Source organism: Aspergillus glaucus (genome assembly GCF_001890805.1).
Source record: "Aspergillus glaucus CBS 516.65 unplaced genomic scaffold ASPGLscaffold_14, whole genome shotgun sequence".
In the NCBI taxonomy this organism is placed as follows: domain Eukaryota; kingdom Fungi; phylum Ascomycota; class Eurotiomycetes; order Eurotiales; family Aspergillaceae; genus Aspergillus; species Aspergillus glaucus.
Window position 1 is genome coordinate 412,371 of NW_019170466.1, and position 11,875 is coordinate 424,245.

The 11,875-nt window shown below is 50.2% G+C and overlaps 6 protein-coding genes across 6 annotated transcripts; 4 read left to right on the top strand and 2 right to left on the bottom strand.

Moving 5' to 3' along the window:
• Positions 1-534: 534 nt before the first annotated feature.
• On the top strand, positions 535-2,821 carry ASPGLDRAFT_83364 (NupC/NupG family nucleoside CNT transporter; the record flags this gene model as incomplete). Its single annotated transcript, XM_022550216.1, has 4 exons — positions 535-737; positions 799-1,145; positions 1,220-2,480; positions 2,537-2,821. Exons 2-4 carry the CDS (start codon positions 895-897, stop codon positions 2,819-2,821), a joined length of 1,797 nt encoding a protein of 598 aa, XP_022399462.1. The 5' UTR covers positions 535-737; positions 799-894.
• A 385-nt stretch (positions 2,822-3,206) lies between these two features.
• On the bottom strand, positions 3,207-3,858 carry ASPGLDRAFT_129336 (putative ubiquitin conjugating enzyme (UbcK); the record flags this gene model as incomplete). Its single annotated transcript, XM_022540884.1, has 3 exons — positions 3,207-3,312; positions 3,363-3,695; positions 3,749-3,858. The coding sequence occupies 3 exons, from the start codon at positions 3,856-3,858 to the stop codon at positions 3,207-3,209; spliced, it is 549 nt and encodes a 182-aa protein (XP_022399463.1).
• A 1,078-nt stretch (positions 3,859-4,936) lies between these two features.
• ASPGLDRAFT_36880 (putative serine/threonine protein kinase) lies at positions 4,937-6,597 on the top strand (the record flags this gene model as incomplete). Its single annotated transcript, XM_022544749.1, has 2 exons — positions 4,937-5,022; positions 5,088-6,597. The coding sequence occupies 2 exons, from the start codon at positions 4,937-4,939 to the stop codon at positions 6,595-6,597; spliced, it is 1,596 nt and encodes a 531-aa protein (XP_022399464.1).
• A 373-nt stretch (positions 6,598-6,970) lies between these two features.
• Positions 6,971-8,857, top strand: ASPGLDRAFT_36881 (uncharacterized protein; the record flags this gene model as incomplete). Its single annotated transcript, XM_022544750.1, has 2 exons — positions 6,971-7,013; positions 7,077-8,857. The coding sequence occupies 2 exons, from the start codon at positions 6,971-6,973 to the stop codon at positions 8,855-8,857; spliced, it is 1,824 nt and encodes a 607-aa protein (XP_022399465.1).
• Positions 8,858-9,813: 956 nt separating this feature from the next.
• On the top strand, positions 9,814-10,615 carry ASPGLDRAFT_27008 (3,4-dihydroxy-2-butanone-4-phosphate synthase RIB3; the record flags this gene model as incomplete). Its single annotated transcript, XM_022543622.1, has 2 exons — positions 9,814-10,001; positions 10,090-10,615. 2 exons carry the CDS (start codon positions 9,814-9,816, stop codon positions 10,613-10,615), a joined length of 714 nt encoding a protein of 237 aa, XP_022399466.1.
• Positions 10,616-10,940: 325 nt separating this feature from the next.
• ASPGLDRAFT_129616 (transcription factor TFIIE subunit TFA2) lies at positions 10,941-11,822 on the bottom strand (the record flags this gene model as incomplete). Its single annotated transcript, XM_022540908.1, has 1 exon — positions 10,941-11,822. One exon carries the CDS (start codon positions 11,820-11,822, stop codon positions 10,941-10,943), a length of 882 nt encoding a protein of 293 aa, XP_022399467.1.
• Positions 11,823-11,875: the final 53 nt, after the last annotated feature.

Consider the following 11,875-nt stretch of genomic DNA (forward strand, 5'->3'; position numbering starts at 1 on the left):
CAATAATGTTGCATTGTTACCTTGGCTCAGACTCGTCTTCGGACTACGCCGTATGAAACATCATAGAGCCAGTCCGTATAGACAGCATATAAACAACAACCAGAGACTATAGACAAAATATCTCAATGATATCTGTCAAACGCGTGAACGCCAGATCTCTTATCAGCGATATTAAACCACGGAAAGCTCCGTCTCTTAGCTTCGGCTGAACATTTCCTATCTGGGAAGCGCTCTATAGATTTTTCTTTTTTCTCGTCTCCATCAGACGACTCTATCTAAGCTCACTCGCACTGTGCGTAGAGAGTCTTCTGATATCTCCTGACAGATAACCCAGACATAACCCAGTAATCCATCCTCGTGTCTTATGCTGTGTGACTGTAACAATGCACTGCGACTTCATGAGGAGAATCCAAGTCGGGGCGTCTCCGACAGTGGCAAGTATCCAGTCCCGGTATGCGATTTAACACTGAGGGAAGGGTCCCCTTGATCGTCTTATCGTCTTAAAAAAAAAAGACCGGATGGTCCGTGATACACAAAAAAAAAAAAAAAAAAAAAAAAAACCCCTCGGTTTCTCCGTTATCATTCCGGCTGTTTTCTTTGTTTCTCCTCTTTGTTTCTCCTCTTCTTCTTATCCATCATGCTCTAGGCCTAGAAACCGACTTTTCACCCGATAGAAAGGGAGTGGAGCAAGCCAGGAAGGACGCGATTCATGCAGCTTATTTCCCAAACTAAGCAGGGTATATACTTCCTATCAGTGGCTATCTCTCATCTGAGATATCTTGATCTGACCATGGCCAGACACCCAGACACGGAATTGATAAACTGCCGCAGGACCGGCAGCTCAGTTCAACACGTGAGAAAATAACAGACCACGTCTCCAAGCAAGAAGGCACAATGAACCCTCAAATCCATACCGAACCGGTCATGCAACCGGAACCCCAACAGTACATCCAACCGGTGGACGAAAAAACCCCCGACGGGGATATCGGCTACACCAAAGACGGAACTACCTGGGAGCAAAACGCAGGCAAAACTCCAAGCCAAAGCGACGAGGATGGCGAGATGATCTCCAAACCGTGGTATCGTCGTTGGCTACGACACTGGAAGCATGCCGCCTACGCGGTCATCTGGCTCTTGTTCACCGGGTGAGTTCTTACTTCCGGGGGCAGACAGAGCAGGGGTGAGAGATGAGAAAAGAAGCAGACTCATGCCTAGATAGATGGTGGATAGCCAGTCTCATCCTGCACCGACATGACAAGAACTGGGTTATCCCGTTCCTGCTATACCTCGCCATCACACTGCGGATTATCTTCTTCTACGTTCCCGTCTCCATCATCACGCGACCAGTGTTCTATGTCTGGAAACGCACAGCTACACCCTTCGTCCGCTTGATCCCCGAGAAACTGCGAATCCCAGCCGCAGCCCTCCTCACCATCGCGGTAATCCTAATCGGCTCCTTCGCCTCGCCAGAATCCGCAGATAACACGCGCGACAACCGCGCCGTCAGTCTGTTCGGTCTGGTCGTGTGCATTTTCAGTCTCTGGGTTACCTCACGAGACCGCAGTCGGGTCAATTGGCACACGGTGATTGTGGGTATGCTGGTGCAGTTCATCATCGCGCTGTTCGTCCTGCGCACCACGGCCGGTTACGACATCTTCAATTTCATCTCGACGCTGGCGCGCGAACTCCTCGACTTCTCAACACAAGGCACCGATTTCTTAACCACAAATGGCTTTGCCGCAAATCACAGCGGTTGGTTCATCGCCGGGGTTGTCCCAGCCATTATCTTCTTCGTCTCCTTTGTTCAGCTGCTGTACTACTTTCACATCATCCAGTGGTTCGTTGTCAAGTTCGCTGCGTTCTTCTTTTGGAGCATGCGTGTATCTGGCTCGGAGGCCGTTGTCGCAGCTGCGTCGCCTTTCATCGGACAGGGTGAATCCGCAATGCTCATCAAGCCATTTGTCGCACATCTTACCATGGCTGAAATCCACCAAGTCATGTGTTCCGGTTTCGCCACAATTGCAGGCTCCCTGCTCGTCTCCTTCATCGGCCTGGGTGTTAGCTCCCAGGCTCTCATCTCATCTTGTGTCATGAGTATCCCCGCCTCGTTGGCAGCCTCTAAACTACGGTGGCCCGAGAGCGAGGGCGAGACTCTCACAGCTGGCCGCGTGGTTATCCCCGAGGAACCCGAGGAAGAGCGGCCCGCAAATGCATTGCATGCATTTGCCAACGGCGCGTGGGTTGGTATCAAGATCGCGGGTCTCATGAGCGCTACTCTGCTCTGTATAATCTCGCTCATTGGCCTCATAGACGGTCTTTTGACCTGGTGGGGTCGCTATCTTAACATCAATGAGCCGACGTTGACGCTCCAGCTGATTGTTGGGTACATCTGTTACCCGATTGCATTTTTGCTTGGTGTCTCTCGCGATGGTGATGACATTCTGAAAGTTGGGCAGTTGATTGGGATGAAATTGATATCGGTAAGTGTCTTAATTTTCTTTTTTTCTTTTTTTTGAAAAAAAGTTGTTATTAATAGCAGCAGAATGAATTCGTCGCCTACCAATACCTTCAAACGGACAGCGAGTATGCGGATCTTTCTGCACGCTCTCGCGTTATCGCTACTTATGCCCTCTGCGGTTTTGCCAACATTGGCTCGCTGGGTAACCAGATTGGTGTGCTGGCTCAGATCGCCCCGTCCCGTGCTGGTGATGTCTCGCGCGTTGCTATCAGTGCCATGTTGACGGGAGCAATCAGCACTTTCACTAGTGCCGCGATTGCAGGGCTATTGATCACCGATGAGCAACAGTACATCTCATCATAGGTATAAGTATAGTTATTATTGTTGTAACAGATATGTATGTTGTTTTGTATCACCTTGGAAGGCGTTGGGGTGTAATTTCGGGATCCTCCGTTCATAACAGCAATATGGGCTGCGACCAGTAACAATAGCGGTCGTAAAACGATGACTCCATGCATTCCTATACTATGCCAAAAGAAAAGGGTATTCAGGGACACGTGCAGTTGACTTGACACCGTGATCCCAATTATAAGATTCCAACGCAAACTCCAAAACCATGTACCCATCCGCATATGCAATGTGCCGTCCGGGAGGCAGGATGAACTCGACTGCACGAACCCCGGTATGGCGACAAGATGTAAATATACATCAGTCCTGCGAGGCTAGGACAGATTTCGACGAAATACGTTTATTCGATGTCTTCGACGTCGCGGTGTCTTGCCAGAACAAGGCGTTTGTACTCTTCCTTGTCCGTGTCCCAGAGCTCAGCAGCTTGGGCGTTAAGGGGACTCGCGCTAGAACAGGTCAGCCATTGAACCTATTCAGAGCTATAATCGGCACATACTTGTTAGGCTCTCCCAGCAGACTCTGCAAACTCAACAGAACACTCTGCACGTTGTACACTGCACTCCACTTGTCCTTTAAGATATCCAAGCAAATGCGGCCGGAGAAGTCGACATTGGGATGGTAGATGGGAGTCTTGTAGAGGACGGTCGGCGGCGCGTAAGGATAGTTATTCGGGAAGGCAAATGAAAGCTTCATTGTGAGACCTTCGTAGGGAGTCTCTGTCGGACCGGTGATGGTGGCTGTCCACGAAAGAAGGTTGCCGTCCGCGTCAGGGAAGGCGGAGATCCCGGGGGATGGCGAGAGCATGAGTTGCATCAGTTCTGCTTGGAGGCTGCAAAAGTCAATGCCAGGTTTTCGTTTGAGACATGAAAATGGAAGACTAACCGCTTGGTCACGCTCTGGGTGTCATTTCTCTGAGTCGACGATGAGCCTAGCTTGGTGGTCTCGTGCGCGTCGGGTGCCGAATTCTGGGAATCTTCCATAGTGTAGTCCATTCTGGCGATCAGACAACGGCCGCGGGGGGCAAAGAGCTCGGAGTTTAATGAGTAAAGTGAGGGGAGATGGCGGCGAGCACAGGGTTGCAAGAGAGGGTTGCTCTCTGGAATGACGGGCGCAGGAATGACCCACTGAAAGGGATGTTGGAACCAAAAACAATACTTGCTTAGCACAGAAGAGAGTACAAGTTGAAAAGGGGAAATGAGAATAATAAGAGTATCCCGCGGTGTTTGGAGAGAGAAGAAGGGAAGAAGAAGGGAAGAAGGAGAGCAATGGAGAGAGAAGAGACAAAAGAACAGGCGTTGTTTACTCCACCGGCAAGAAGTCAACCACCGGGGCAACCATCACCCCGCTTACCTACAAGTACTACGTAGTAAAGAAGTCCTTTGTTTGCTACCACAAACCAAAGAGATAATATGGAAGGAGAAATAACCAGTATACAGGGTTAGCTATACAGAATATGATCAGGGAAAATTAAGGCTGAATATGTATGAATCTGTGCAGATCTACCTCGCCTGCCGGAATGTTGCCCCGTGTGCAACGGAAGAAGTATGACGAAGTAACTATGGATTCTGGAATGAGAATTGATTTGCTAGGGCAATTAGACTCTCTTGCTCTACTCCATAGGTGTACTCTCTTCTACATGGGTTCTTTCAAAGCGACCGCCCTCTTCATTCTGTTAATAGGTGTAAAATCTCCGGTGGAAGTACAAAGATCGGATGTTTGAAGCATACCAGAATTCTGCATCTTTGTAGCATTGTAGGGCTAATATAATTTGTCTATTTCTATCTTTTGTTTTCTCATATAGCACCTCCTTTACCCTGGAAATGATAAATACCAATGCTGCCTGTAGCTGATTCATTCCAGCGATAACACATTTCCCGAATAGGATAAAGTGGTTCTCGCGTGCCGCGAAGGTTCGCCTCTCTTTCATCTGTTCTCTCTTCTGCCTGTCTCGAGTTGCCTCCGGCCCTTGCTTGGACTGAAGGAGAATAACTCGACCATGGCTCTCTTTCTATTTATCAATTTTGCATCCAATTTATAGTTTCTAGACGTCTTCCACCACGGTCTGTCACGATGCACCACTCTCAGCTTGCCCCGCTACCGAGCGATCTTCCCTTTCGCATCGTCTCCAAGACCATCGGACAGGGTGCTTATGCCTGGTGGGTGCTACTTTATAACGAGGAGATTCTCATGTGATAATACTGACATGGTTTTATTGATACAGTATAAAAAAAGCCTGTCCTACGAACGCCGATAACCCCATCATCGCCGTCAAGTTCATTCACAAAGAATACGCCGCGCGCCATGGCAAGATCAGTCCGCGTCAATTGCAGATGGAAGCGACCGTCCATAAACACATAATCGGCCATAACAATATAATCTCCTTCTACGCGACGGGGGAGGATGACGTCTGGCGCTGGATCGCAATGGAACTGGCCGAGGGTGGCGATCTCTTCGACAAAATTGAGGCAGATGAGGGCGTGGGGGAGGATATTGCCCATGTTTATTTTACGCAGCTCATCAGTGCCGTGGGTTATATGCATTCCAAGGGAGTTGGGCATCGCGACATTAAGCCCGAGAATATGCTCTTGACGGTTGACGGGAACCTGAAGATCGCGGATTTTGGTCTGGCAACGCTATTTGAGTACAAAGGGGCCACTAAACTATCGACTACGTTCTGCGGCAGTCCTCCATACATTGCTCCAGAAGTAATTGCGTGCAGCTCTCGCGGTGGACAGAGAGGAGCAGGTTATCGGCCTGATGTGGTAGACATCTGGTCTTGTGGTATCGTTCTGTTCGTCTTGCTTGCTGGCAATACGCCTTGGGATAGTCCAACGGAGACGAGCGCGGAATACGATGAATATGTTAGAACAAACGCGAGGACCTCGGACGAATTATGGAAAGAGCTGCCGCCCGCGACTCTATCATTAATGCGTGGAATGTTGAACATCGACCCCGCTAGTCGATTTTTGTTAGAGGATGTCAGAAGACATCCCTGGTACACCCGAGAGAACCGCTATCTGACACCGGACGGCGGGCTGGGTGACCCGATCAACTTAGCAACGTCCATGTTTGAATCGTTACACATCGACTTGACACGACCGGTATCCCGAGTCGCGAATGGTGGCACACCCGGGCCGGATCGCATGGACGTGGATATAGATGATATGGACCATAGGCTGCCGTCTACACAACCGGAGATGGTGAGAGCAGACATGTTGGTCGACTGGGATATGCCTCATCTGGCCGATACATTCTCATCTACCCAGCCCTCCGGCAGGCCCTTAGTTGTGGACGACACCCTGCTAGCTGACAACCTCGAAGAAGAACCGTCCGTGTCCCAGTTTTCCCCTCATCCTTCCGTGCCTCTGAGCCGGACTCAGAAAGCGCAACGGTTCAGTGACATTATACCTCTACGTACTATGACCCGTTTCTTCTCTATCTGGGAACTTAAGCTTCTGGTTCCTTTGATTTGTGAAGCCTTGCATCGTTTGGGAGTCCCTGTGCCTGCAATTCCCGCAGTTTCACAGGGAGATGCCGGTGCGATGATCCGGGTTGTCACAAGTGACTCCAGAAAGTGCGTATTACAGGGCAAGATCCTGATCGAATGCGTAGCGGAGGGCCTTTTCGAGATTGAATTTATGAAAGTCAAGGGTGATCCGCTTGAATGGAGGCGTTTCTTTAAGAAGGTGGCCATTCTCTGCAAAGACGCCCTCTATACGCCGGAATCTTAATCTCTCCCCTCTCTATCTTGTTTATTTTAATATTTATGTACAATTAATGCGGTTATGAAGTCTTGATTAAGGGTTATGGCAGGGAACATATGGGAAGGTATTTGCATAGGCTAATCTAGCCCTGTTCACACAACCACTTAGAATAGACCATTTGCAATATACTCATTCCTCTCATAATTTGCTACATACCCAATAACTACTCTCGCAATAATTGTAGAAAAGAAAGACACGTGACGTCAAACCCAGCCCGGGAAAATACTCCGCGATCTATCCACGACATGGAACGGACCTCCCGACATCTATCTCTTGGGCTATCTCCAGTCTCACCACAGACCGGTCTGCCCTCCATGTTGCTCACGCAAAGAAACCAGTCATGGATACGCTACCGGTAGAAATCCTCTTCGAAATCATCGACTGTAAGCAATCTTTACCCCACACTCCCGTTCATTAAAGCTGACGATTCTAATGATCGAATTTAGATCTCACACCCCGCGAACAAGTCCTGCTCCAATTCGTCTCAAAAAGCTTCCTCGCCCTCGCCCACGATAACACCCTCTGGAGACTCCATTGCTACGAACAGTCATGGGCTAATATCGAGGCTTCCCGACCCCGCCCCGCGGAGACAACTACGAGCCTCGTTGGCAATCCGACGCCGTCACTCAGCTCGCTGGGCCAGGAGTCTCTTATTTCCTTGATTCAACCGCACAGTACATCTTCGAACGAGACCGGTTCAGACGGACGCACCCTATCCTCGCTTGCGGAAAGGTCAAAAGCAGCGACTGCTTGGGATCCGTCGTATGAGAGGGAGGAAATCGATTGGTATTCGGAATACAGGGACAGACATGGGCCGATTTCTTTCAATTGGCTACAGCAGCCGTCTACGAATAGCCTTGGAGGTAATAAAAAAGAGACCCCGGAAGTGAAAGGGATTGGTCTGTTCCGGGATTGGAGCTCCGCAGGGCAGGACAAGGTCGTTGCACCATTGGAAGATGGCAGTGTTTGCATATGGGATTTGAACCATTCCTATAGTGCTACGTCTCAGTCTACCAAGGGTAGGGTGCTTGGTGTTAGTGCCCCGGGGATTCTGACGGCTTCCGCTTCGGGGGAATCAACGCCGGAGTTTCTAAATCTGGGAGAATGCGTGAGCGTGGACTCTGTCCGTCGACGGGCATATATGGCAGTTGGGAATGTCCTGAATGAAGTGGACCTGGAAAAACTTCAGGTGGTCACGCAACAGCGATATCCCTGTCCGGTTTTTGCTTTATCGCAAGAAACGGACTATTCAGCACCGTTGACGCTGGCTACGTGGTTGAACCTTTATGTCCATGATGCTAGGTTGTCTGCATCAGGTTCTGTGGGAACTGACGCTACATACGCATCGTTATTACAACCTAATCCCTTGTCTATTCTACATCCCCCGTCTTTACATGAGCACACGATTCTTGTCGCTGGCCGCTTTCCTGGGATCTTGCATTATGATCGTCGGTTCTTCCCTCGTTTGCAGAACATCGTTCATTCTGGTGGCAGTCTATGCGGCCTTGCCTCAGCGCCTTCTCCACGATTTCCGGTGCGTTCGGATTCGAATGGGTCAGATCTGCAAAAGATAGTTGCTTGTGGGGAATACAAAGGTAGAGGCTCGCTGGAGCTTTATGATCTCACGCCGTCAGACGTGTCCTCCAGTCTTTCTTCGGCAACATATCAAAATCGTCAGAGTGCTGCTCGGTCAAAACTATTGTCTGTTGAATCGCACGGTGCTCGTATTGTCTACTCCGACGCAGATGGCAATATCAAATGGACAGAGAGAGACGGACGTTCCGAAGTCCGTCGTTGGAATATAAACACTCATCTGTCAGATATGAAAACAAACCAGCGCACAGCCAATTCTGGAGCTGAAGCTGGGGGGTCAGACGAAGACGACTCTGATACGGGCGGTTTATTCGCCAGTTCGCGTGGCAACAACGAAGTTGTCCAGAAAGTCTTGCCTACAGGGGGCAGCTTAATGAGTGATGAGCTACTCATCTGGACTGGAGAGCGGATTGGACGTCTTCGATTTACTGGGATCCCGGAATCTGACTTTGACCAAGGGGATGAAGAAGAGGATATACCTATTGACGAGGAGCTTGGCAGCTCTACTCGTGAAGTGGTGCGAGATCAGAGACGAGAGCAGTCGCGACGCGAGAAGGAGTATGCCCGGATGATGCGGAAAGCATTGGAGAGGCAGGCTGATGAAGTCCGTCGGATGGGAGGTTTTGGTTTATGATGACTCGTTTTGTTCGTCTCTTCATTTGGATGTGGAGTTGGTATATGTTAAGCATTTTCACCTTGCATAGATAGACTACAAGACGTGGCGTTTGAGAAACTTCTTCAACCCATCGCATACATTCCAGACCAACGAAAATCCAGCACCGCATCGAGATAGCCCCTAAATATTGCTATTGCTGATACCATGTGGTGCCCACGCTACACTGACAGCCGCCACACCCTATCAACACAAGACCACGGACTATCCCACCGAATCCCACGAGAACCAGAATATCACCAACCCCCCCATTAGTAATAGTAATACCAAGCAAGAAGCCCGTCCATGTAAATCCCACCGCATCCGCGTACGCACTCTCTACTAAAAACCTTCCCCCACACTCCCGAAACCGGCAATCTCATATCTGGCAGACTCGGGATCGAGATCAACTGTTTCACGATTCTGGATCTGCAGGGGGGGAGGGTTGCTGCACCATAATTGCAGACTGCGCAGTGGTTTCGACTATTTCGCATGTTGATTGTGCGCGGCTGTCAATATCAGACAGACATTCACGGTCCCGGCTTTACGGGGACGGGGCGATTTTGATAGCGATTTGCCGCCGAGGGACCGGAGTTTGCGACTATCATCCCATATTGTCAATATAGCTCTTTTTTGTACTTGTATAAGAAGGAATTCAATTCCCTGCAGTTGTTGAAATCCAGAATATCACGATTCTACTTCTCTTTTAATCTAATCACCTTGGAGCGTCGAGCAAAACTTCCGAGATAATCGATAGCCCCGCTTGACATCTTCACATTCACGCCGAGGGGCAAACCAAAAAAAGTCACTACAACTACACTCTTGTCCATTGATCCTCAACACCTCAACAGTCAATATGCCTTCTTCGCCATCTGACCCCGTTCTCCAATTCGACCCGATCGAGGACACTGTTGAAGCTTTCAGTGAGTCTACGCCCCATGCCTCCTCCCCGAGGCTCCGTTGCGGACCTCCGAGAAGGCAGCCAGGATGCTAACAGGCCAATTTCAGAGAGAGGAGAGTTTATCATTGCGCTGGATTCGCAAGACCGCGAGAATGAAGGCGATCTCATCATCGCTGCGGAATCAGTCACTGATGCCCAAATGGCATTCCTCGTCCGGTTCACAAGGTTAGCCTCTCCATTCGTACAGACGAGCCGCGCCATGGGCAGGAGACAAATAGAAAGAAACACATACTAACACTCCTCCCAACAATAGCGGCCTAATCTGCGCCCCCATCACTCCCGAAATCGCCGACCGTCTCTCCCTCCCCCAAATGGTCACCCACAACGCCGACCCCAAGGGCACCGCCTACACCATCTCCATCGACTCCAGCGACCCCTCCGTAACAACCGGTATCTCCGCCCAGGACCGCTCCCTCGCCTGCCGCTCCCTCGCCTCCCCAACCGCCCGCTTCGAAGACTTCCGGCGCCCGGGCCACATCATCCCTCTGCGCGCGCGGCCCGGCGGCGTGCGCGAGCGGACGGGACACACCGAGGCTGCTGTTGACCTATGCAGATTGGCGGGGAAGAGTCCTGCGGGTGTTATTGCGGAGTTGGTTGAGGATGGGGAGATGGTGGAGGGGGTTGCTGAGATGAAGGGGAGTAATGGGATGATGAGGAGGGATGGGTGTTTGCGGTTTGGGAAGAAGTGGGGGATTAAGGTGTGTACGATTGAGGATTTGGTGGAGTATATTGAGAGGACGGAGGGAAAGTTGGTCGCGCCTGTTAATGGGAAGCATTGAGTTGGGTTGATGCTGCGCGTACTGCGTGCCCTTACCTTCCCCTTGTCTGTTTTGGTGCTTTGTGATTGAATATCTCATTTTATTTCTGCTGGGCGTGTCTATTTCATGTTCATTTTTCATTATATCTTAGTTTTGATTCGGAGTATCATGCATTGAGGAATACATAGACGGTTAGCTAGAATGTACATGACAGCAAGCTATTCCAGACCAAAGTGCTAGCGATACTTAACACGAAAATATAATTCTGGCATTCTCTATTTATCGGGTATCTATTTTGCAATTTATAGATTAGTGCTAATATGGTACACACAGGCTTGATTAACGATTAACGCTTAAGATGAGAGTAATCTCTCAAGATACCCATCATATGGGTATTAGTCGTCTTTCCACTACGACGGGGCTTCTTGACCTTCTTATTCTCGATCTTTGGCCGTGCATTGACGACCTTGTTCTTGCTTGTCGGCGTGATACCGGCTTTTTCCAGTTCCTCTTTGACAGTCTGCTGATCCGGAATCCGAATCTTTTCCCAAATTTGACGGAACTCGTCGTCAAAGTGAATGATAAGCGAAGGGTCATTCGCCCAGACCATCTTGGCATGGTCGTCCTTCTTATTCCGCGTCACAAGAAGCTTCCCTTCCTTCTCCAGCTTGTTGATCGCCTCTTCCACCTGCGGCCAACCCTCGCGTAGTTCCCGGACACTCATTCCCGCACCCGTAGTTTGCGCCTGCAGTTTCTGCAGAAGCTGCTCACCGGAACGGATATTGTGCGGCGGACGGAAGGCAAACGTGCCCTCCCCATTCGCGCCACTCGGGTCAAATTCCACCTTCTCATGCACCTGCAAAATACTCCGCAGCGCCTGGATATAACCCTCATCATGTGCACGGTTCTGGAGGGAGAGGTATGAGACGATATCCGAGAACTTGAGCGGGATGCCTTTATTCTTCATGTGCTCGATGGCGAAAAACACTTGCGTCATGATATCTTTACCCGTGCCGGTGTTGGCGGGTTGCGAGTAAACGATGTCCACATCGTGCCTTTTGCGCTTCGGGTCGATGCCGGGTGTTGGTGTCGATGCTGCTGAGGACGGTGCTTGCGACGTGTTCGTGGAGTTGCCGTTGTGGATGAAGCGTCGCTGCTGCGGCATCTTCTGCGCATAGTCCATGACACCGGCGTTGAAGCTCTTGAGCTGCTGTTGAAGGTGCGACATTTTGGCGATTGTCAAATGTCTTGACTGAAAGGAAGGAAAGGGTATTTCGTAGG